Source organism: Perca fluviatilis, chromosome 2 (assembly GCF_010015445.1).
Source record: "Perca fluviatilis chromosome 2, GENO_Pfluv_1.0, whole genome shotgun sequence".
NCBI classification, from domain to species: Eukaryota; Metazoa; Chordata; class Actinopteri; order Perciformes; family Percidae; genus Perca; species Perca fluviatilis.
Genome location: NC_053113.1, coordinates 25,999,542 through 26,026,351, shown reverse-complemented (window position 1 = coordinate 26,026,351; position 26,810 = coordinate 25,999,542). Strand labels below are relative to the sequence as shown.

At 40.6% G+C, this 26,810-nt stretch overlaps 1 protein-coding gene across 1 annotated transcript in view; it reads left to right on the top strand.

Annotated features, from left to right (window-relative positions):
• dner (delta/notch-like EGF repeat containing) overlaps positions 1 to 26,810 on the top strand; it is a 51,965-nt gene that overhangs the window by 12,207 nt on the left and 12,948 nt on the right. The window contains exons 2-4 of the mRNA XM_039790621.1: positions 18,708 to 19,052; positions 19,139 to 19,236; positions 23,469 to 23,632. Of these exons, the coding sequence (XP_039646555.1) occupies positions 18,708 to 19,052; positions 19,139 to 19,236; positions 23,469 to 23,632 (607 nt within the window). The remainder of the gene's footprint in view (positions 1 to 18,707; positions 19,053 to 19,138; positions 19,237 to 23,468; positions 23,633 to 26,810) is intronic.

Here is a 26,810-nt window from a genome sequence, read left to right as displayed (position 1 = left end):
ATCCCACATGCTCTGTCCTGCTGCTGTAAATACTTACTAAAACAACAAATGGGTCAATCCACCACTGAAAATAGTCCCCAACAAATGCACCATTTCTGGTTTAAGTAATATTTTCTAAAAAAACTACTACTACGGCCTACTACTTGGAATTTGCTAAACCTTTAAAAAAATAAAACTATATATTTGTGACTTGTTTTTAAATAATAACATATGTATCTAGAACCAATGAGTTTGTGGATGAGTGCCAGTAGGAAGGTTAGAATATATTGAGAGACAGACTAATGTATTGTTGGATTAAGTGGTTTCATGGGATTTGTTTACGATAGTAACAATATCCTTTAAATGAGGAAAAAACACCATCACCTTCCATTTACCATCTACCATTGTCTTCTATTTTTATTTGGACAAACTGAAAAATAAATAGTCCTAATACGGTACAAAAAAATTAACCAAACAACTCTGTTCAGAAAAAAAAAAAAAAAAACTGAATCATATTTGGCATTGTCGGTTCCTTGCTGTCATCCCTCCCCCTGTTGTCGTTCGAACATGATATGTAGGCGTTGTTGCAGATCTGGAGCTCCTCAAACAGATTAAAAAGCTACGTCCTCGCTGGGGTGGCTTCTAAAAACATTTTCTTCGTCTTCGAGGACAAAGCCGGTGGGAGGACAGCGATGATGCATGTCCACTGTCGCCTTCTAATGTGAGGCTCAGTTGTCATTGCTATGCCCCCATTCCTCTCCTAGGGTATCCATGGCAACAGAGAAATGACCAGGGGAGCCAAAAGATCAACAGGTGGAGAGTACACAACAACAAGCAGAAAATGTCAGCTACTTCCGTGCGCCTAGTTTTTTTTTTAGTGCAGAAAGGAAACAGAACAAATCATGTGGCCCACATTAAGCACACAGAGTAAGTCAGTATGACATGTTATCTATGTTCCTCCTTTGAACAATCTAGTTTTATACAGAATTATTCTTGTGATCAATAGCCGTTGTGCTGTTCTCCGACTTCCTGAGATGCAGGTAAAATGAATGGGGATTATGTACAGATTTTTAGGTGACAATGGGAACAGGATGTTCTACTTCCAGTGTTTCAGTGACTAATTCCCTTTGGCAGCAGGGCCAGCTCCAGACCCACTTTTAGCCTAATATGAAGCAAAGAGGGATTTTGCTTAGTTCTAGATCTGATACATACCTTTTTAAAACAATAAAATGTGACCTGAAAATAACTCAGTTTTAAAAAGCAACAAAAGCCTCAAAATTCAATTAAATTCAGTTTTATTTATTGTGTCAAATCATAACCGAATTTTTCTCAGGACACTTTACAGATAGAGTCTTTATTATTATATGAGTTATAATAATAGTCGTGGGTATAATAGAATGACATGATGAACCATGGCAATTATAGTAACAATAAAGATAATAGAACTAGGACTAATATAAATAGTAGTAGCAGCACAGCGTTGGGCAGGACCACAGCAGCAGCTGCAACCAAGATAGGTGCCACCACAATCCAAGGAAACCTGTGAGGAGAGAAAGCACAAGGACTCCCGGGGATGAAGCTAAGTCCAAAAGCTACACCTTATGTCTTTTATTCAGTTCCAGAAACTGTTTTGCTTTCATGCTGGTGCCCGTTTCAGTTGTCACCTTTCCTTTTTTTTCTTCTTCTTCATACTGTGGATATCTTGTTTTGCGAGGAACCTTCTGTGTATGTAGGTCAGAGCGACCAGCAAGCTCATAGCTCACCGCACAGAATGACATCCATCTCTACCAGCTGTGGCCTGAGAGAGAGAAAAATACGTTTATATTGCATTATAGTGTTTTCCTCCTGCAGAAAGACATTCATTTATACTATAATTCACCCCTTGGACACACAAACCACACACAATCCATATCTAAACCTGTAACTCTAAATTCACTATTATAGCTCTTGTTCCTCAGTAAGTCGGATCACAGTGGCTAACTGTGAACTGAGTAACTTTTTATGCAGAGAGTAATGATGAAACAGCATGTCATACGGAGAGAGGCAGCTTAAAAGACAGGAGGAGGGCTTCCATCCAAATCATTAAGTGTTCTGTGTTGCACAGCAGAGTCTGATTTAGTGTCTTATAGAAGGCAGCTACTGACCTACTGGTGTTAATGCTGAAATGTCTTTGATGTATAATGTGTGAGTGATACATATGTCCACTATCAGACCACAACTGCCTGTAACTGTGAGATAAAAATGTAATTCTCCTTGTTTTTTCATACACTACTGGGGGTGTTAAACCATCACCGTGACCGTGACTCTGTGGTTGGTGTGTTGGTTGCTGTTTGTGCATGGTTTGAATGAGGGGAGAAAAACCCAAACACATGGTGTGACGGGTTTTTCCAGCATGTTTTCTCCCCTCATTGTTGTGGTATGTACTGTGTACACTATGTCCTATATTGTCGTATTATATCGAGCTGGATGGCATCTTTGTTTACATTAAAAGTTACGGTTATGTTATTGTTACAGAGCTAAGGTAACCTGGGCTCGTTGAGCTAACCTAGCTCGTAATATTAATTATATTGTCTCCTCTCCCCACGTGTTGTGTTTAGCGTGAGACAGAGACCTGAGCTGGCCTGGATGAGTGTATACTTTCCTACCTAAGAGGGGCTGTGCTGTGTTAAACTGACTCACCCAGCCTCCGGGTGGTTTCAGTTCTGGAGCCGCACCTGCTAGCGTCGGTCATCAGGAGCGACAGCCTGCTTGCACGCTCCAAACAGCTCCGAACAGCTCCGAACAGCTCCGAGCAGCTCCAGCGTCACTCGTTGACTTCTCCGCCAGCCCGCTCCTTGGTGTGTTAGTTCAGGTTTTAAAAGGCGTATTTACAAAAAGTTTTGACAGGGTGAAAACAAGAAAACGTCTCTTCAATCATAAAAAGTATTTCTCTCCAATAGTGTTTTCAGTGTGGAAACATGGCTTTCCAGCATTGCAGCATGCTTGCTTTTGTCTTTCTCCTTTTTGGAATCAATCTGAATCCCCAAATCTCCCACACACATGCATCTGCCTGGGTTAAAGCCTGCAGATTTTGCAACCTCTGCAAACACTATATTCAGTCTTAACATTATGCATGTCAATGTGTTCAGATATGTTAGGCTATGTTATGTTTGGACAAAAGCTAAGCATGACAATTTCTTTGAGATTTCTTAAAATGCTTACAATGAGTCACGTAAAACTACTAAAATGAGGACATAAGGATTTCACCGATGTCACGGACTAAAAGTTGGTTAATTTAAAAAAAAGTGACTCTTTGTTTCACACAGGACACAAACCCTGGTCTCCTGTGTTCTTTCTTTTTAACATTGTCATTTAAACCTGCCTGTTTCCTGTTCTTAAATCCTACATGCTTTCTCCCAAACAGATGGCACGAAAAGAAATTCCCTCCAGCTATTAGATCGCTGGTTCAAACCCAAAGTACATGATTCACATAGCTAATTCATATGTTTTAATTGTGAACTACACTATTATTACTTAACTACTACTATAGTTAAAAATAATAAAAACTGGACATCTAGCGAGATCAGCTATAAGTCTTTGTTGGGGGCTGTTAGCGATCCAAAATGTGTAATGTTTTTAGATTGTATGTGCTGCTCCAAGCATCAAGTTAGAGGAGGAATAGTCTGAATAAACATGGGATGTTCCACTCTGCACAGAAGTGCCTAATATTTTCAAGTGATGCAGTCTGTTCTCGTGACAGCTAAAAATACTGTAGTCTCAACACTGACACAGAGCTGATAATAAAGTCACAGCTAATCAAGAATAACTGGAGTGTTGTGAAGTATCGAGCAGATAGACTAGCTGTCATTGTAATGTGAAAAAGCTGCGTAGGAGAGATGTAATACCAACAAACAAAAACCCCTCTGTCTATCTGTCAGTGCATCTGCTGCGAAAGCAGCTTCTGAGAAATTCACAAAGAGCCTGAAAGCTCCTGATCCATTTTAGTCCCTGTTTGATAGAATAAGAAGACAGACAACTGTGTGTCCCAGTCCTTGATCAGAAGAGACGCCTGAGTCCTCTGCAGCGCCAGCCCTACTTGGATAGGTATAAATAGAGCCTTGCAGCACCTCCTCTCTTAAATCATTCTCCTCTCACTTAGTATTCTCCTTACTCCTCTCCTCCTACTCTCATTTCTAGCTTCAATCCCCCTCTATCTCTCTGTCTATTTTGGCATTTGGCAGAGTTGAGCGGTAATTGTCTTTTGAGGGATGATGTTGAGCAATCATGGGAGGTTATTTAATGTCATGTGTTTGATGACAGCTCTGTGGAGCACAGTAAGTGTCCTCCTGCAGTTTGTTGGCTTTTGAGTGACAGAAAAAATGAAGCTCCAATAAAATATGATAACAAAAAGGAAAGATGTGTATGAATGGAAAATATATAAGATATTATTTAGATGGGAAATCAGGAGCACGAAGGGCAGTTTCACCTCGTTAGCATGCTTTTCCCTCCGTCTTTCTACTGCTCGTCCATTTACATCTAATTATGCATGAAGGCGAGATCAAAATTTATCAAGGTGCTCGTCCATGGATCAACATTTTGAAAGAGGAGTATCTCTTTGAAGCCACTGGGCCAGGAAGTGATGGGGAAGTTTGAGAGAGAGGGAGGGATGGCAGACGCTTTGATGTGCAAAAATAGATAACATTAAAAGCTCGCTGACAAAAACACACTTTCTTTCTGGCCATGGCGCAAGCATCGTCCTGTGTTACTGGATGGTACAACAACTTGGATAAATGTGAAGCAGATGGTTGCAAATTGAGGAGTCTTTATCCCAGAATGATTTGGGATCTGATTTTGGAAAATGCAGGCCTACTCTGCATGAGAGGACAAGCCAATCTTTTGAGAACAATTATCCCTTTTTTTTTAATGAACCCCTGCATGGTTTCATATTTAGTAGATGATAATGAACAAGTATTGTGTCCTTGCTTGTATTTTCTGTCTCTCTTGCTGTCGGAGAGATGGCAACTCATCAATAAGTCTCAGTCTGATACAGTAATGAGGACAGCTATAGACAGAATATTAAATAAATGTTACTGGAAAATCTGTTTTGGGGATGTAAATTATTTCTCTCGATGCAGTTAATGTGTACTTCAAGCACCCTTGAGCAAGGCTGTTTCATGGTATCCCCGGCAGCTCTAAGGAGTGAGTGAATGAGTGTAATTCATCTTTTTCCTGCTACACTTCCTCAGGCTTTGCTGTGAGAAATAATGTGTTCTTATGAGGCTGCATGATGGGCTGCACAAACTGTAGAGGAATTTGGCTCGTTGGTAATATTTATATTATAAGTCCGTTTTCAGTTGTACACTACCTGCCCAGACATACATAATTAGCAACTAGCTGGTGAACATAGCAGATCGTTTAGCTACAGATATATCCCTCGGGAATTGGTAGAGACCAAAAACAGCTGAAAGGAGAGTGAATATTAGATTTACATTAATTAAGTTGCAAAAAACACATGAATGCTAGTGTTGATTTTTTTTGGTCACTTGGCAGCAAGCTGAAAATACAGCATGGACAAATGTAGAGAAATACAGAGAGAGTTGTGTGGAGCTGATAGTCTTAATTAGCTTTGTAGCAACTCATTTGGCAATAGCTTGAGTGTAACAGACGTTCATTAATATAAAAAAGTTACGCACCAAAGTTTTAACTTCTAGATGCATTCTGTGAGATTACCACATCTCCGTGCTTAGCTCTGTCTGAGACTTGTCAATCATTTCACAGATAGCAGGACTGACAGCTGACACTTTTCATCCCAGTTTAACTTCACACTCAAAAATGGCTTGAACGTGATCAAATACATTTTGAGGCGCTGGTGAAGATTGCAGCCTCATGGAACCATAAGTGAAGATACTGAGTAGAAACCAAGTGTTTGCTTGAGGAGATCATTGCAGCAGAGTCATTGTATTGACAGTTAATGATATTGAAGCTGAAGAGCTGGATGTTTTACAGGAACTGCCGCTGGCGTACTGAAGAAACTGGGCCAAATATTTGAGTACATGTGGATTGTTTCTCTTTTTTTTATATTTATTAAAGTACTTTGGCTTTCTTGAAGTAGTTGGAACTTTTATTTTTTTATTTGAACAGCCTCGTTTGCACCTCGGCTCCTACATCCCTCGACAGCTGTCACTCTCTTCTTAGTTGATGATTTGATTTATGTCTTGTCTGCTTTGCACTAAACAGACAAAAGCCAAATGACTTTCTACACTGTTGTGTGTCTTAAACTAAGGCGCAGTCTCTAAAATAGGTCCCTGGTCTGTTTCAGTTGATCCTCCATATGACAAGAGAATTAATATATTTTAATGAGCTGGAGTCCCAAGACAAAAACACAATTATTCATTTTCCCACTCTGGAAAGATGAGATTATTTGTGCCCTTTTTCTTTTCTCAAACATAATGTCTCAGTTTCAATAACTGTGACGGAAAAAGGCTTAAACGACCCTGGACATTGCAAAGAAGTAAAAGTCACAAAAAAGTAAAAGTTTTCTGACATGAGTACATCCTACCAATCACATGCTCCTCCATTCATGACCGTGATGGAATTGGGAAAAAGCCTCCGGCTGAGTAACCAAAATGGCGTCTTTAGGTTGTGTCTGCGCTGACAGCACAAGTGATGAGTCTAGATCATGAGGGGTTTCATGCTAGGTGGTTTTGTGACTGACGGGTGTAATAAATCATAACAATAATGTCTGCCAGGGATACTGACTATGCTAAACCAGAAGCTCAAAACAAAGCATTACCCTGTCTTTGAATATTACTGGGTCAATGCGGTCGACAGCGTAAGACACACACAAAATTTGTCAAAATGTTCAAATAACACAAAATGGGTCATGACTTCAGGTTATTTCTAAAGAAGTCAAACCATGTCAGCCATCCACTTTTCCTGTTCAGGGGTGCATACCAGAGCCTATTCCAGCAAAATCCCAGCAAAAAGATACATTCTGGACAGGTTACCAGTCTATCACAGGGGGTAATACAGTATAGACAGACTCATTTATTTACACTCACATTCATACGTGAAGACAATATAGGCATATACTCATATTTAATTTTGTGAAATCATTGTAAACTTCAGTTTGTAAAATTTCAGAATTTACATTTCACACTGAAACTGTCACAGTCTGTCTCTGTGTCCCTCCTCTCCAGCTACCTTTCTTATTCTCAAGGGCCCTTCATTGCCATTTTCCATTCATTCACCAGATGCCCTCGGACCTTTCCTCCTTTTCCCATCACCTGACTATGCCACCCCCCCTGCTCACCTATTCCCACCTTTTCAAAGTTTTTTTTATTCAAACAGCCCTTTGGATTTAATTGCCTATTTGGACTTCCTGGTTTGGACCCTTGCCTGCATCATTACTCCGTAAGCTTACGTACCTCCAGTTTTACAAAAAATAATCACTGAAGTCTCTTCTATTAGGCTCGTTCGAGATGAGCTGTGCCTCGATTGTAAAGTGGACGGGAGCAGGCGGCAGCAGCAGTGGGCGGTGACAAGTCTGAACAGGAAGTCACAGAAACACTCCCATCCTGTTAGGTCCATTTCTGATTCATTAAAATGTTATCAGACCCATATATCAGCTTGATCGCAGTCTCCAATTTATTTGAGTATGACATAGTAGGCTGTTTAAATGCTCTACATGCGATCTGTTGCCGATGTTAATATACAACGGACTGTAGGTGATCTGTAATCTTAGTCTCTCATCTAACTGTCACCATCAGCCACACAACATGTATTATGTTAACAGAATAACCCAAATATCAATCAAAATCTCTCCAATTCAAAAACAATAAAAAGTTTACATAAAACGTCACAGTGTTGAGTCAATTCTGAACCAATCAGCTGTTAGATCAGCTGAGCGCCAGGCGTTTCCCATCAAGCCCTGGGTCTTTTAGTCGGTGGAGAGGTCTTATAATACATTCATGGTGGATAGCAACTGCGGTGCCTGGCTGTAAAAACTGCGGCTGCCTTGATCTCGTGAGGTTATCGTTGCCCACGTGTGCACGACATCAGGGCAAGTTGGGATCAAGTAGGACACAAATCTAACCGCCATACATTGGGATTCTGCGCAGGCCTGGCTCCTTCCGAGGTTGCCCGTTTTATGACAGAAATATATGCTTGATGACATTTTTGGCAGGAGAAACACAGCCACAACTTCTCCTTAGCTGATGGTTATTGTGGCAAAAAGTGTTAGCAAATAAACAGTGTCGTATTTATGGCCACAAGACATTAGTCCAATATTCATTCTTCATTTAGTTCATGTTTTGGTCTTCACCAACTCTTGAGAAAACTATCGGTCTTCACCAGCTTGCCCCTACAGTAATTGCTGTTTGGTACAGCACTAAGCACGTAGCTTATTGTTGAAAACACTTTGAGTTGGGACTCTTTGTATTTGCTGGTATTTGTGATTACCATAAATATACTGTATCTCAATGAGGACTTTAGGCCAATGTTCCTCTCTTTTTTGTCTTGATAGATGTTCTGTAAAGCCAGTTCTTTTCTCGTGTCAGAGTTTTGTCTTTTGTTCCTTTATAAGGGATGCTAGCACTCGTCAGCCTGCCTTTTAATGTCATCGTTTTGTTTTAAATTTATGTGGATTCATCTTCAAAGTGCAATTTTGTTGTAGAAAGGAGTGACTTTTTGTTAGAAGGCAACACACCTTACTAGCAGCCATTAAAAAAAAAACATGTTGGTGAAATCTATTTAACTTTTCAGACGTACAGCATGCTGTACAGTACAATGTTTTTGCATTTTAAAAAACTGTGCTTGTTTCAAAAAAATTCAGGAGGCTCCTAAAGAAGGAGGAAACACTAAATGTCAAACATCCTTTGAGTTGAAGTGAAGTGAGGCCTTGTAGTACATTGAAGACAATACCGTCCTATCAATTAAATTGTTATTACTAAAATATATCATGCAGAATATATCTATATATACACTATTTCGACACCATCAATGTATTAGTTCTTTTATTTTTTCACAGACTTTAAAACTACACAAGGGTGTTATTCAAAGAGTTAAATAAATAATAAAATAAAACCAGCCATCAGCCAGATCCTAAGATATTCACAGTGGCTGTGACTCATCAAGTCTTTAAATTTTATTTGACATTTACTTTGCCGGGTTTCCATCAGCCTTTGATTCGTAATATGAAAAGGAGCAGAGATTAGACTCACTTGCAAAAATGTTGATACTCTTGCAACCATGGCCTGTAAACAAAAAACTGTCACTTTTCTGTCAAGGATAAAAACTTTTGATGTGAAAACTGAGCTTGTTCCGTTGACAATCTTATAGTCACTTTTATTAGACATTTTGACTGTCTACAAGAGCAAATCCATAAAAAACAGTTCATTTATAAATGAGACCCCAGTGCTTGTCCCCTCCCTCATTACCACCACTGAGGTGCCCTTGAGCAAGGCCCTTAACCCCAACCACTCCAGTGGAGCTGCTCAGTGGCCAGCAGATCAGACTGTGGTTGTACTGGGCAGCTTCCAGGTATGAATGTGGAACTGTGTGAATGTGACAGGTCATCGTTGCAAATGAGAATATGTTCTCAATCGACTTACCTGGATAAATAAAGGTTAAAAAAACAAAAAAAACATTACAGCTCAACAGCCCAACATTTCCTCATGTTTGGCCAGGAACCCCACTTGCCTGTTGACTTCTTTCTCGGCCACCTCCGAGAACCAACAGCAGCTAATCTGTGCGACTGGGTGGTGGAACCTTGACAGTGGCTTTAAGTGGCTTTTGACTGTGCCAAGAGTCAGACAGAGACTGCAGCCAGGCAGAGAAAGGAGAGACTTGACCAAGTGAACCATTGGAGACAAACTACTCTGTTCGTGGCTGCAATAAAATACAGGATGCTTGAGGGTCCTCAGTCTACAAGTGGTGAGAGCACCTGAGCCTGGTGGAGTAGTCTATTCCATAACACCACTGCATGACCCAACCCACGTAAGACAATTGCACCCTCTGAAACCCAAGCCTGGAGAGTTTTTTGCTACTGTTACATTATCACTGTTGAGCTCATTTTTCACTCTATCTGCAAGTCTGTCATCTGAAATTAACAAGCACAACCATGGCCAGAAGTAGGAATAGCTCCTAAATGTCTTTTGAGCTGTATAACAAAGTTATAATGGCATAAAACATAAAAAAAAGGAAAAACATAAGTTAGATTTATTTGATAATTTATTTATTTTTTAAATAGAAAAACAATTGAATCAGATAATAACCCATTTCCCTAAGGCAACACATGTATACAATACAGGGAAAATAATAATTTTGGCTGTACTTAATTCACACAAAGGATTAGTTACATTTGTACAAACACCAGTGGTGTAGCCTAATGTAACTAAGTACATTTACTGAAGTACTGTACTTAAGTCCAAATGTTTAACTTTAAGTACATTTTCCTGATGATACTTACATACTTTTACTTAAGTAACATTTTCAATGCAGGAGTATTTTTACATTGTGGTATTAGTACTTTTACTGAAGTAAAGGATCTGCATAGGCTGCGCTGTCTCGGTCACGGATTGGATGAATTTTTTATCACATGGCTATGCATGACAGCCTTCTTTTAGAGGACAACACATAGAATGATATGCATTTTACAGCTTCTTGATCATGCAAATGGTTGATTTAAATATTTTTTTTAAGTTGGACATGGACAATGATTTTTTGGCCTAACTTGCCGAGACACATTCAGGGACGGTCGGAATTCTGAGAATCCAACAAATTTTAATTTTTGCTGAGGCCTCTTCTGGCCTGGTTACACTTGAGTGAAAAACTATTGTGTATAACTATTGTTAGATGAAAACTTCCTCCTTGGGTGCTGCAGACTGTTTGGTATCCAGTACTGTATTCACTCGAAAGCTCTTGTGTCTTCATCACTTACCCTCTGAACCAGTTCTCTACTTTGTTGATTCCTTACTCTTTGTTTTGTTTCATGCTTCATTCGCGGGGCACTTCTCCTGCTCGGGTGAAGTTGAATCCCTGAGTCACTCTACTCATAAATCAGGGATGCACTGGAGGAACGTGCAACTTTTCCTGGGACTTATACTGTCCGGACCCAAAGAAACTAACTCCAAAGAGCTGTGTACTGTACTTCCACACATTCCTGTGGCTATATGAAAGCTGATATTTCCACAGTAGTACATTTTTTTTCACCTGATTAGTACAGTAAATTATGTACCGTCCAAAGTTCCATGCTTTTTTGAATATATCGACTTCATTTCTGAATCTTTTTTTGGTTATTTAGTCAGATCACACCCCAGGGCTCCAACCTCCTGGGAGCAGACTGGAGAGAATACTGTGGGGGAAAATGACTCTATGGAGGGATGATTTTCAAGTATTATTTTGTCACTATCATGAATTAAATATTTTGTTTTAGCTGGATTGCGGGTACTCATTACGCACTGCACATTCAAGATAAAAATTACTGCTGGCTATATGAAAGTTTAATTTGGCTCATCTAGCTATATGCTGTGTGATTGATTATATAATTACACAGTATTTGTTCCCTGGCTGTTATAGTCACATAGCTCTGGTTGTGATTCCTTAACAGTGGTGATGCAGTGTGTTTTACAGCTGTCAATCTGTGGCGAATAATGTCGTTAGAGCTGTGTGTGTTGTAAGGTACATGGCCTGCGTGTTCCAGGGTTGTACTTTCTCTCCCGCTGTATATTTTCTTCCTATTTGTACTGCTCCTCTGAGGTTACGCAATGCAGAGAAATGCTCCAGTTTCTCTCAGTAGCCTTGAATTCAGCAAACAGTGAATGCTTGACAAATACATGCTCAGTCTTAAAATGAAGCTGGATCTAGATCAAATGCATCAATTTTTTACTATATCTCATTAGTAAAACATGTACCATAAGAAGTTACTGCAATCGTCAGACTTCATGTATCATAACCTTAAACATGGGTACTAGAAAGTAATGATTCTCCATTTTCAGTTGATTGGCTAGCCTATTTTATATGAAGTAGCATCCTAAATAATTCACAAAAAATCAACTGAAGTGAATGTATAGTTTCAATGATATTTTCTAGCATAGGCAATCCAGTTTTTTTCTGTTTAGAATAGCAATCAAAATGTCATCAGGTGAAGTATTCAAGTACTCAATTAAGACAAAGTGTAATATGTTACAACCACATCAGTTATTGTTCGGACAGAAGGAGAGATTTGGATTTTTGGTGGTCGATGTGGTGGTTGTGATGCAATTTTTCTGCCAGTTGACATTGGTAACTGCAAACTATTCCCCATCATGCTTTGGAGTCAACTTAATAACGAGAGAGCTATAACGAGAATGACAGGCAATCTGCTCTTATCAATGTCAAGAGATGTGCTCATTTCCTCATAAAGTACGTTATATAGAAGGTTGGAGAAAGAAGACTGTCTGGCAGTGGGTTTTTTGGGGTTACCTCCTATTAGTGTCAGCTCAAGCAGCACCCAATAAAGCACAGTTAGCTCAAATGGCCTGAAACATTCTCACTCAGTTTTTTTTTGTTGAAGTGAAGGTAGAAAATCTAATCAAATACTCCAAACTGCAGTTTGAAATGCTTTCTCAAAGTAAAGTTATATGCCTTCCACTCAACCTAACTGCCATACTTCCCTTTGAACACTGGACTCTATGTTTGGAGATAATTATTGGTATTATTATTTGCTTATTTCCAAGCTGTAGTCTCCCTACATTACAGCAAATGCACTCGTCCAGAATACGACTTTATCGAGAACCAATTTGTGTCCCTTCATCTCTGGAGGGACTTTTAACGAGACAAATGTATTTTCTATTTGCTCCTGTGGAGATATTTTCCTTTTTCGTGAGCGCTTGTTTTCATGAGTGAGTGATTAAGCAAATGCTATCTGTATCCATTCTCCCTCCACAGTGGGGGCTGTTGTTGTTGTTTGCTGTTGCAAAATGGTAATAAACAGCCCAGATGAGGAAGTAAGTGGATTATAAGATGGATCGTCTCTCTGCAGCATGACGGGACTCTTTGGGCAAATATAGATACTGTGTGTGTGTGTGTGTGTGTGTGTGTGTGTGTGCGCGTGTGTGTGTGTGTGCGTGCAGGGAACATGTACAGTGGGGGCACACACACAAACACACAAACACACACACACACACACACACACACACTGTATAATACTGTGTGATAATTGTGCTCATGTTACCTAGCTACTGTAGCCATGGCAACACATCTTGATAGTTATATAGGGGCTGTAGAACAATGTCAGACAACCTGCTGGGTGACCATATCAGCTTCTCACCTTTTCCTGTGAGTGTGTGTGTGTCTGTGCACTTGTGCAGATGTCTGTCTTCCTCTGTTCTGCTACCTTGTATGTAATACATTAATTTTTTGTACAGTCTAGCCCTTAGTTTGACACTTTGTTTTTTCACGTGTGTTTCAGTTGCATTTTTGTGTGCAGTGTGAGTCATCACTGCCCTTCAGACTAATTTCACGTGCGCAATTAGCTGAACGATCTGGCCATTAAAGTGAACCCCTGCAGTATTATGACCTAACGCTCCAATGACTCTCCCATAAACAGTAAGTGGCTGATAAACTGGTGAAATGAAGCGCTCAGTTAACTGCTGTTATGAAATAGCTGACAGCTCCATCTCCGTCAGGGATGTAGCTTCACAGGAATTTGTGGAACGTAGCTGTTGATCTAGCCCGGCTCAGCCCTCCTACGTACTTCCGCTCAATTTTCATTTCGCTTCAGTACTGCGTCTGGGTTTGCGGTATAGTCTTGGGTTTTCTCGACCAAAGTTTTTGGCGGTCCAATCAGCGAACAGAGGGACTGGCTGAGAACAATGACGTTGAGGACGTGGGCTAGAAAGATGCAAGCGAAGCCATTGGGTCCGTTTTGGCAACGCCGCTGAATATCCAGAAGTTAAAGCCCAAGAGTTTTGTTGGTGGCCATGATGTTGTGGCCCTCCTCCCCACGGGGTTCGGGAAAAGTTAGATTTTCCATCTTGCTCTGTTAGTGGTGAAGTAGTTGGCTAAGGCTATCGGTGCTAATGCTAATAGCCTTGACGGTCTCCCCCACTTGTTGCACATGCGCATGACATACGTCACGACCAAACGTTAGCGATTGGTTATGGCAGATCCAGAGTGGCTCTGGGCAGATCCAATAGTTTTAAACTTCAGCACCCGCCTTATAGGAAGTTAACACTTGTCAATGGAGAGAGGCCAGACTCTCTGTACAAATGAAACGTACAAGAGTCTGGTAGGACCAGGCTACTGTTGATCTGCCTTCAGAGCAAACCCACTTTAGTAAAAGAAAATTCTTAAACTTAAATTCCTAAAAGCAGTGATTGAAACAAAAAGGAGACCCAAACAGCGTACCCATGTGTGACTATTGACCATATTATTTTTAAAAGCATGGTCGTTAATATGCAGCTATAACGGCCTCCACTTCTCGGGAAAAGCTTTCAACAAGATTTGGCAAACTGGCTGCAAAAAATCCACACTCCTCCTCAAGCCACATACTGCATTTTGCAAACTGCCCAAAAGTTTAAACCTATAATAATTATTTTTATGGCCACTTGGGGACAACAGGAACAAGTGTGAACACATCCCTGTAATACAATCACTTTTAAAGCTGAAATAGGAACCTTATTAGGAAACAATTACATCCAGTAGTTAAAAAGGAAAAGTATCATTGATTTCCAGTTGTGTTTCTGGCCATCCGGGAATGTAAGTCCAATATTCACTCTCCTTTTAGCTCTGTTTTTGGTCCCAACCAACTCCTGATTAAAATATCTGGCTCTTTAACTGCCAAATGTTCCACTGTGTTCACCGGCTGCCACCTGGTCATTCTCTCACTGTGTCTTTTTGCTGATTGGTGCTGGGCAGGTAGTGTACAGTATACACAATATTGATTATAGCCCCTTTAAGGTCTCTTTCTCCACCTATACGAAACTGGGGGTTGAATGTGCACACAATGCACCTCTTTGCAGGGATTTGTTGCCATTCGGACACAAGAGCATTAGTGACATTAATTTTGGGTGATAAGGTATGTCTCTCAATCACTATCCCAAAGGTGTTGGATGGAGTTTAGGTCATGTGTTTTTTCACATATGCAACATTTACAGTAGCTTTTTCCTGGGCTGATAAACACGGAAAACCCTCATAACTCCAGCTATTAGCTCTACTTGAAAGATTACATACTGCTCAGAGTTCTTAAAAGTTGGCAGCAACAGCAGTTTGTAGAATCGTTATATGCTGCTTTGTTTTTCCTCACTGCGTGACCTTTTCTAATAAAACCCTCTGTTTAGCATCACCAACCACTTACTTTGTAATATCATCAGTTTAAACCTTCTGCACGCTGCAATATAACACAACTCACCCTCTGAAGAAAAGTGATATAAGGAAGCTACCAGGCAGTGTTATTAATCTGTCAGGAGAAATTCTCTTTCAGCTCTCTCAGAGGTCAAAGGGCAGCTTCAGATCTGCTGAGCTGGTTGGGATTTACTGTAATGACTTGCTCAAGGACACTTCTGCCAGTCTTATCTGAGGTTTGTCTCATTAATTACTAACTCTGTAGCCCAACGGACTTCTCTTTAATGCTTTAAACACTTAAGCATACCAATGGCAAACATAACAGATTTGACAGATTATACACATATAAAATGCTAGTGTCGCTTAATTTTACAGGTCCATGATTTCCCAATAATTTCTTCAAAGGCTTCCAGGAAAGAAACGGGTAATAGAAGTTTTCTTGACAGCAAAGCTTAATTTAAACTCAATGACATATCCATTCATTATTAATTTACTATGCTAATGTTTTTTCTCCATATATGTTGATTTGTGTGCCTCCCTATAGACACGTTTCCTATTTCTTTCATGTTGAACATGCTTACTCAAAGTTATGCCATCTATTAATTCTAAGTGTATCAATCAAACACTGTCTCCATTTCCCCTATAATTAAAACCAAATTATGATTTTTTTTCTAGAACACTTCTGAGGAAATTACAGACTTGCAGAATAAAGTGTTACCAGAATGTTAATTCTTGAGAATGTTTTACATGCCATACAAAGGCACAAAAGGAGCAGAACTTTACATCTTAAAACACTTATGTTAAGTCTTAGCCTGTGACGTACAACATGAGTGTATCGATTTTCTTGCTTTCCTCACAAATGAAGCTACAGCTCATTGCTGCTTTGAATCTGTTGGTTGCATCATCAGAGTATAAACATGTACTTTGCTGTCAAGATGACAGTAAACTTAATAATAAGGTGAAACCACATCATTATTACATCTTTGTTAATTATCAGAGGATGTTGGGTGCACACTGCTTGGTTGATCTCGCACAGCATTCTCAGCATTTTGGGTGCAGCTGAATTCAACAAAAGACTTTCAGCTGTTATTATGAAAAAACGGCATTTCGCACTCTAACCGTGGTGCATTCTCACCGGGCTTAGTTAGCCGTGTGGGTCTAACGTCTTTCACTTGCATTATTGATGTGTTACCAGTGTGGAGACTGAGATGTAATCTAGTGGTCACGTGTTTAGTTTACTCTTCTAAATTAAATTTGCAGAGTTTCATGTTTAACTTATGGGTTTCCAAATTAATACATCTACAGCTGAAATTCTACTCACTTTCCATTCTCTTGTTTCCTTTTGTGAGTTGATGGTTTTAATGCTGTTCGTCTGTTACATTCATAAATCCAGTCCACTTAAAACCCAATGGGAAGAGATACATATGACATACCACAGTTTAAATCAGGTATGTGTGTGTGTGTGTGTGTGTGTTGTGTGTGTGTGTGTGTGTGTGTGTGTCTCTACAAAAACAGATTTATCCAGCCCCTCCACCAGGTTAAATTGATGATGCCAATAGCTTAAGTAGCCTTGATATTTCCGTCCGTCCGGATGTATTGATCCTCCCTCTTCAGGGTGGCCATCCCAAATTAGCAAATAGATTACAGCAACTCGTGATGCAATTCATTTTGCCCGGGAGGATGTCTTTGTTCTGTGTGTTGGTCTATGTGGGAATAAAGATAAAGAACTAATGTGAGTTATTATCAGCTGCTTAGGAGAAATTGATTCACATGGTTTGTCAGGGCCTGGGGCAAATGAGAGAGTACAAGCAACGAGCAACATAACAAACAACATTATGCAGGAAGAATGGCCTAGGTATTTGAATGATAATGGCATTAAGCTCCATAGACAAGGCCATGTACACTGAATAGTAGTACCACCAAGTTATAAGTCAGGGCTAGACCTGGCTGATTACGCTGATGTGAGGTCACCAATATCAACACAATTTACCAATAGAAGTGAAAAGTGTAAGTGATCAGACCTTAAGAGGTGCAGCTAGAGAAAAGGGAAAATGTCAATCAATCACAGGTTGTGTTCCTCCCTCCTTTGTTCAAGCACATTCTGTGCAGTCAGGGTCGAAGAGAAATCAGGAGTGACATGAAAAAGGTCACGAGCTAGACTCTAATGCTTTGTTTAACCCAGACAAGCCAACGCTGCTGTTCTCTGTAGGTTGATAAACTCAATCCCTGGTGCAGTTTGAGTGGAGATAAGAGCAGTAGACTGTGTAAGGACCGGAGAGTGGCCTGCTGGGACGGTAAGGACGGCTGTGCTTCAGAGCAGAGAGAAAGTTTGATAGAGGCATCGCGAGAAAAAAACCTGAGAGATTAGCGCTAATGAGCTGTGACTCGGTCGTGGAGAGAGCGGACTGTTAATGACGCTCTGTTGTTCTGCCTCTCACTGTTTCTCTCAGACACACGATGTACATTCACATGCTCACATGCACATCTATGCACTAGGGGGTTTGGTACGAGCATCATTAACATCCTTCTGTTCAACCTCTATCCAATAGGTTTTTGTTTGGCTCTGGGTTTTTATTAAAACTGTTATCTATAAACACATTTAAATCCGACAGCTGGAGCTGCAGATACCTGAGTTTGTTTAAGTGAATTTGCCCAAAAAAATAAGGCAGCAGGATTACAGAGGCGCCTAAGCCTAAGAAGGCTCTGAAAACCAAGCAATAAGCAACACGGTGTCAGGCAGTAAGCTTCGTAAGCTAGGTTTTGTCCTCTTTCACCTTCAACATCTATACCAGAATGTTTTCCTCCAAATATGATAAATTATTAATGGGAAGAAACCAGCATGAAGGAGGCTGCCAGGGTGCATTTTTGTCAAACCTTGTTTGGGGACAAAATGCAAGTGTGTGTGTGTGTTCTCGTTTAACTACATTCGTGGGGTCCAAAAACCTATAAGCATTATGTCAATGACGGGTCCCCGCAAAGATAGTGAAACGCACTATGTGTGTGTGTGTGTGTGTGTGTGTGTGGAGAGAGAGAGAGAGAAAAAAAAAAGAGAGAGAGGGAGGAAGAAATGTAGACCTGCAGCAATTTATTAGGAACACAGAGACAAAATGTCGTAAAATAAAATGAGTGGAGGGTGTAAAGCAGGAAGCTGAGTCAGAGAGCAATAAAAGAAGTAGCTGAGTAGCATGAGAGAGGGAAATGATCAATGACAGTGTTGACTACACTATCTTGTTCACCACAGTGTTTTAAGGAACCACTCCTTGACCCCTTTAAAATATCATTTTGTGATTTCATTGTGTCACAAAAGGTGAGAAAATAGGAGCTCAGTCTGTGTAGAGGACAGCTGGATGACAAACAACAGTTAGGATAGATTATGTTTTTGTTCTGACTCTTCCTGCTTTTGTTTATTTTATTTGTTCTTTCAGTTTTTCACAGACCCGTGTGCCAGCAGCCCCTGTCTCCATGGAAACTGCAGTCGGCGCGATGGCGGGGAGGAGGGGGAGCCGGCCTACACCTGTGAGTGCACTGAAGGCTACGAGGGGGAGAGGTGTGATCAGATCCTATTGGACCTGCCGGCTGCTGACTGGGACCCCGCCACCCCCTCCGCTCCTGAACTGGCCACCCCCGTCGCCTCCACCACCACAGCTGCCACTCAGCCGCCACAGCCAACCACCATCCCATCCACCACAACGCCGCCATCTCCCACTCTGCAGCCATGGCAACCCAAACCTGGGCAAAGGCTGCTGGTGGTGCCGTGGGAGGCAGACAGGGTGAGATAACTTCCACGATAAATTTAAGCTCTTTTGGGTTTATCTTTTAAAATGTATAATATATGTTGTGCATGTGTGTGCTTCAGGTGACGGAGGGTCTGCACTGTGTGAGTCCTGAACTGTGTGAGCTGACATCAGGAACTCTGACTCTGTCTCTGGAAGTGCCTGAAGAGACGGCTGTAAAGTAAGAGTATGACTGACTGCTATCCCTTTAAAGCAGGGCCAGATCAACCAGCAGGGGGTCCAGGGGCAAAATGTAGCTGCAGGCCCTTATTTCTCCCACTCTCTTTGCATTTTATCTATCCTGTTGCTTTTTACTACCCATCTGTTGCAGTTTGCACAGCACACTACACTGACATATGTAGTGTGCTGTGCAAACTGCAACAGATGGGTAGTAAAAAGCAACAGGATAGATACAATTTATCATATTTTGCCCAGGGACCCACTGGAATCAACGCATTCTCATGAACGGGTCCGTATGATATTCTACGAAAATGTATGCACACCGAAATGTATGATATCCTACGAAATTAGGAGACCGCCAGCTGGTCACATGACGCCGGCTGTTCACGTGACGCCGGCTGGCTACGATTTCCATGACGCCGAGCGACAGTTGCTAGTTGTTTAAGCCGCTATAGAGCTTCGTGACCCGGGCTACAGACCTGTTGGTGGTTCAGTTACCCGAAAATAGGTGACTTTGAGCTGGGAACAAAGCATCACGAGCTGCCGGTCGTTTCGGTGGACATAACGGTTAAATTTAGTCCACAAAATATGAGCGTTTTGCCGCGAGGCCCCAAAATGACTAAACTAAACTAACTAACTAACTAAGGAACAAGCATTTCCTGGGTGAAAGGCTTTAGTTTTCCCTGGGAAACGAAATCCGTTCCCTGGCTTGTCCTGTATGCTAACATTACAACAGCCGCGTCTTATACAGCGGCCATCAATGTAGAGAATACAGCAAAAAAAAAATTATATAATTAATAATTCGTATAAAAATACGAATTACAGTGCTTAACTTTCCGTAGCTTTTTGAACGAATGGTTCATGAGAACAGGCTGCTGGAATACACACCATGTAAGCATACTCTCACCTGAAAGAACACAGGTATTAATACAAGAACCTTGAGTTCATTTGTGTTTTAGTGGTATGTGATCCCTGGCAAATGTGCAATTAATCAAATGACCACAAACTAACCACACAGTAAATACAAGGGCCCAGGGGGCAGTGTCCCACTTTGTCCAGTTGGTAATCCAGCCTTGCCTTAAAGGAATAGTCCACCAAAAATCCATCTTTTATGTGTCATTTACTCACTTCCTGCGAGCTTGAAAGATGCCTGAGTCTGAGTCTGTAGCTCACCCTTTTGGATAAACAGTAATTAGGGTAGATTCCAATGGCAACCTAGAGTCATACCATAAAAACAAAAAAGAACATACCCCGAAACATTGACTATATCAATCAGGAAGTGAAAGCTGTAAGTAATTCACAATAGCTCAGACTCTGATTACAACTAGGTTTGCCGATTTGAACAGTTTTTCCATCTCCGCTGCTCGTAATTACAACCTGATCTGTATAGTGTGAGTATAGCATTACCTTAGGGATGTAGAAGTGTCCACAGGATGTGGCCACAGGGGATAACAGACATGAAACTTTCTACCTGAAGTGAAGTAAACAAACTACCAGAATCTAACCTACAAGCTGCCTTCATTAACTAAATTCACTCTGCTTTTTGGATCCTAATCAACAAGAATAACAACAGAGCATGTTGTACAGTATATAATCTGCATAATCACCATAATTAGAAAAAATACAGTAGAACTTAATTTGCACAGCATTTTATCTCTAAACCTTCCATGCAGTAACTTTTGTTGGCAACATAGCTTGTAGCTTTTGTAACTAGTAACCTTCCATTTAAATCTGTTCATGACCCACCTCCCAGGACCTGAGACACGCTGTATTACCTGTGTCACACCACTCCAGGTGTATTTCATATTTTCCGAGCATGTTTGCTCATAAACAGAATTACAATGGCTTGGTAAATACAGGTCAATGAATAATGCAGAGGCAATGGTCAAGGTGAATATTGGATGCCCTTGATGTTGCCCCTCATTATAGATGGTAGGCACGATTCAGGGCCCTGATCATGCGGGCAGACTGGAAGCTGCGCGTTAATCAACTGCTGCTGCTTTGTTTTCATACTGTATAATTATACACAGGCACCTGAATGAAAGGCAGTGAAGGACACTTATGTACAAACGCACTTGCACCACTTGGAAATGAAGCAGTGATCAAAAAGTGACATCCATTTAGAGGCTGATAATAATGTAATAAAGCTCTTGGATCCCAAAAGGGGTGGGGGGGTCACAACCTAACTGTTGTCCTTTTGTATCCTGAATTATGTCTGGCGGGCCTCTTCTGAAGGTTTGAAGTTGGCTCATGTAATGAGCAATGTCAAGTTGTCTCTTTTATGGCTCTAAATGTTTACTGCTTTAAGGTCTTAATCTATTTAAAGCTCTTGTTCAAGATTCATTGATTACCATATTATCTCTTTTATACGGGCGTGTGGGGCAAGTTTAGCGCTGGTATTTCATTTTCCAATAACAAATCAAACAGCTTGAGGCCAACACACCTGTGTGGGGGGAAATTGTTGTGTCTTTGTAAATCATAGAGTGTGGTCTAGACCAACTTTAGCTGTAAAGTGTCCTGAGATAACTCCTGGTGTGATTTGACACCATAAATGAAATAGAATAGAATTGAATTGTGTTTCTACTTGTGTGATGCCAACCATCCAAAATATGTCAGTGAAATAAACATGTTTAAATGTTTAACACACATAATGCATCGGCTATTTTTAATTTTCTTTGTCAGTGTAAAGCATTTTCAGCTGCAGCTCTTTGAAAAGTACTGTAAAGGTAATAATATTAATTAAAACAAAAGCTGAGAGGACAGTCACTGATTTTAGTTTTTGTTTAATATGAGAATGATTATTTCAGATATGCGAGTGAGGTTACAGGGCTGTTTAGAAGCATTTAATCAGCGAGGAGCGGAGCCTCATTGAAACTGTGCAACAGCGTCTCTCAGAGTGCCCAACTGTCTCTCTTTCATGAGTGTGGTAACTCAGCTGGGCTCTGGTGTTTGCTGTCTCCTCAGCAGGCTGGCAGCTGTTGGAGCTCATTCTCTCTGGCAGGAAACACGGCCTGCAGTGTTCTCCTCACTCAGCCCAGCAGGAGATTGGCTTCTCTGTTCACATGTTTACAGACACAGTCAAGATTATCCTTTTGGTTCCACGATCCTCTGAACCACATAAGGCATCCAGATAGAGACAGACAGAACCATCTGGGCTGTTGGGATGACATATTTGTAATAAGCATTGTTTCTTTACTTAGATGTCTCCAGTATTAGCCATATTGGAGGCATTATATCAGAATATTTATAAGTAAATACTTTTAATCATGCCTTTGACAACCTGGTTGGTGCTAGAAGAAAGCTCATGTGGTGTTCAAAACAGAAAGAGTTCCTCTTGTGGTCAGTAAATTGATGTCTAATTACTTCTTAATGGCAGTGTGTGGAGGAGAGACCAAACTTAAGGGCATTACTTTGCAGCAGCATTCAAATTTAATGGCAATTTTGTAATCAGTATACTTAAATATCAATACAAAATGAGTCACATCTGAGTATCAAAATGCCCATCCACACTTTGTCTTTTTCCATGTTGAACTGTCTTGGTTTTGACTATTTTGTACAAATCGTCTGAGGTCCTGATGAATGATAGCCCCCAACCACACCGGCTATATTTCGCAACTCATGTTCATGACGGTCACAGTGTTCCAAAAGAAGCAACATCGCCCCCACTGAGTCAAACCACTGGCAGCCATTATTCACCAGACCATGATGCCAGGTTGGAGTAACAGTAGGACCGCCCTTTAATCATCAGCTCTGTGTTCAAACACGGGACAAAGTGTCCAACAGTAAGACACTGACTGTAAGCTTACTGTGCTGCTGCTGACCAACATGAGTGTAGAATGGAGGGTGATATTTTATTAAGCTTCTTATTTTGACTGAAGGAAGGATTAGAAGACGTATAGAAGTTCACAAAGAGTATTAGTTCATTTATCTATACTAGATTTACAGAACTAATAATGCTGCAGTTTGTGGATTGTGTTTCTAGTATTTTGCGGATTCAATGTATTTCTTCTGGTACCGTGCATTATTTAAACTGTGAATATTGCTGCAGTACGGAAGCTGAAAAAGAAGTTGAGAAGTGTCACCAATTAATAAGGGATCATAACAATCACTATGAATGCGTGCTTTGGTTCAAACGAGAAAGCCCACAATAATGATATTCTCTTTCTGATTCTCCTTCCCCGTTTACATCCTCACCCCCCATCCTTTCCTTTCCTGCTTTGTCTCTCCAACTAGGGTGGTGGTGAACACCAGTGGAGCTCCAGTGCTGTGGCGTGTCAATGAAGAGGGTTTCCTGCGTTCCTCCATTTTGAACGGCACTACGATGTGGTTCCTGCAGGCCCCTGATGGACTGGTGGTGCCAGACCACTCACTGCCCCTGGGACAGAACTACTTCCTCAGTAAGATGTCGTGTATACAAGCATAGGAAACTATTAACAATTCTAGCTATTCATATTGTAAAGAAATGGGTGAGAGGCTGCAGGATTTATAAAAGTTAATTAGCTAAAATGAAATTCTGAATCTTATTACCTACAATGCATCATTCATTCTACTTTAATTATCTCTGTTTTTATCATTACATTTGTATAATTGTTCATCCAACAACCATAGAGAAGCTAAACAGGAAAAACAAAAAATGAAATACCTCCAAATAGCTCATTTACAACTGAGCCAAAAACATCTGAAGATTAATGAATTGAAATGAATTGTATTTACAGCATTTATTCCTGACATGACACTGGGAGAATCACATATTTGCATATGAGTCAGAATATTGTGTTTGCATATTAAAAAAACAGATATTTATGCTGATATTCCATCTGTATTTTAATACTGAGCCACATACACACACACACACACACACACACAGATTTTGTGAAAGAGTAGTCATACAATTGTGGCAAAACGTGGTGTGAGCTGCAACGGGTGCTGGAGGGGGGGTAATTGGAGTCTCACTCTTTGACTGAAAGGCTGCTTGACCTCTGTGTGTGATCAACATACCTGATGCTGTTTCATTACGCTGCCTATCTTCTGACCTTGACATATCTTCTAACTCAGTGACAACACAGCCTCTGCAATGAGAGAAAGAGAGAAAGAGAGAGAGAGAGAGAGAGAGAGAGAGAGAGAGAGAGAGAGAGAGAGAGAGAGAGAGCATTGTGAAGGTAAATCAGAGGGTGGGGAAGGATAATGGAGGGTGGGAGAGAATAAGAGTCAGATAAGCAGGGAAATAAGAGGGATTAAAGGGGGTTTACAGAAAAAATACAAAGGATGCAGAAGGAGGGAAGAATAAAGGTCAAACTGCAAGAGGAAGATGCATGCAAAGCATCAGTTAGGAGGGAGGAGCGTTGACATTGCATTTCCCTCTATACACGTCACTGTGTCTGAATGTTTGTAATGTTCTTTCACGTTTTGATGGAGTGGTGACTCTGCAGGTCCAAAATTCGATGTCATTGGGCTGACGACTATTTGGTCAGGGATGACAGAGAAGCACGAGTTGTTTTGTCGGCCCTCTTATTGGCTGAGGAGATTGCATCGTCAGAGTCTTGTCATTGGTGGACTAGCAGCTCATTGGTTCAGATCAGGCTCTAAAAAATGGCAGTTAATATTCACTATGAGGCTATTTTTATCCAAGCGCCCATGTAGCTGTCAGCTTTGATTGAAGATATAATAAGAGATGTTCTGAACTTCTCGACCCGGAGAGACAAGATGGAGAGGCACACACTCTATTTTGGTCACAATGAAAAGCTGCCTGCATCAGTTCTTTTCTGAACATTTTTACCCACATAGGGGTTAATTGTTTTTTGGCAGCAAGGTGTATTTTACAGGCAAGGAGTCATTTAAAATCTGTTCTAAACATGTGTTAACAATACTAAGAGTCTACAGCCATGCTAGCTGGTTTACATGAGGCTGTACATACATGTAGGCTGAGTAAATGCCAAAATGCTCACGATGCAATGTTAACATACTAGTTATGGAAAAACTCAGGAGCAGCTTGACTTCTGGATACATGAAGGTTCGGGCGACTTTGACGGCTTATACATAAGCATTTATCGATCTCAATCAAGGAGAGATTAAGGAAGACAGTACAGTTTAACCACAATGTGTTATCGTGCCGCGCCATCCCCAACTCTGAGGGTCTGTGACTTTTCCCAGATGCATATCTCTTTTGCACAATATGTCCAGTTTGTGTTATGCCAAGATACTGATGGCGCCAAAACAAAAGATGCTCACCTCAAACCTAGTTAAGTCTATCTCTCTCTGGGATGTATGCTAAAGTGTGTCGGCCCCTGTACCCTGCTTCCACCGACCTCCAAAAAGAGACAGTCCTGGGACAAAACATTCCCTTGTCATGCAGCTGCCTAGACTCCCTGAATCTGTAAAGACTAGAGCCCGACCGATAAAGGATTTTTAAGGCCGATATCGATACAAATATTTGGTGATTTAAAAATCTGATAGTCCGATTTATCGGCCGATATATATTTTTTTTTAAATCGAGAAACGCGTAACAAAACATAAATAGATTTCCCTAACATTGTAGTTATTTAAAATAATACAATAATGCAGTTTAAAAATAAACTTGTTTGTTTTATTGTCACAACAAAACAGAGGAACATCAAAATATATTAAAGTTCTGATAAATAAAATGTGTAAAAATACAAACGTAAGATATGAAACTTAAAGGGTTAAACACAAGTGTTGCCAACAGAGAGGTTGTAGAGGGCCCTCTGGTGGACAAACTATGCAACGCCAACACTCATAACATGGTTGAAGGGTGTTTCGTACGTTTTTATTTTATTTTTTAAATATTCTTTCATCGGCCACTATAAATGCCGATACCGAGAGTTTGGAAAATGCCTAATATCGGCCCGCCGATATATTGGTCAGGCTCTAGTAGAGACACAAACATATATTCATACATGAACAGGTTTGGTTATTAAAGTCTGGCTGAATATTCTCCTCTGACCTGTGACATATGAATGACCTGATGTTATCTAAGCTTTCCCTTTGTCTCATCATACCACAACATGGTGTTTCTGGAAATTCCACCACAATACTGATATTTAGGAGGTATAATGTTTACCATGTTCACAATCTTAGTATAGCATGCTAACATTCGCTAATTAGCACTAAACACAAAGTACAGCTGAGGCTGATGGGAATGTCATTTTTTAACCAAAGTAATGGACAAATTAAAACCTGATGATGACGCTACATGAAAAGTCAGGGGAACATATGACAATTCATTTTGAGAGGGACATGAAAGACTCTTTCAATAGTTGTCAAGACTGAAAACTACAAATGTCAACCTCATGTTGACGCTAGAGGAAAAAGCAGGGGATGATCAAAGACAATAGGAATTAATCCTTTGGGGACCATGAATGTCTGCAAAATTTCACAGCATCTATCCCAGAGTTGTTGAGATAGTGGTGGACCGAGCAACAGACCGACGTTGCCATCCCTAGAGCCACACCGCTAGCATGGCTAAAAACAAAGCACGTTTAAAAAAGTAATAATATTTAAAGTAAAATTATCTCTATACAAGACGTGGATCAATTACTTTTAATAACGAATATCTTC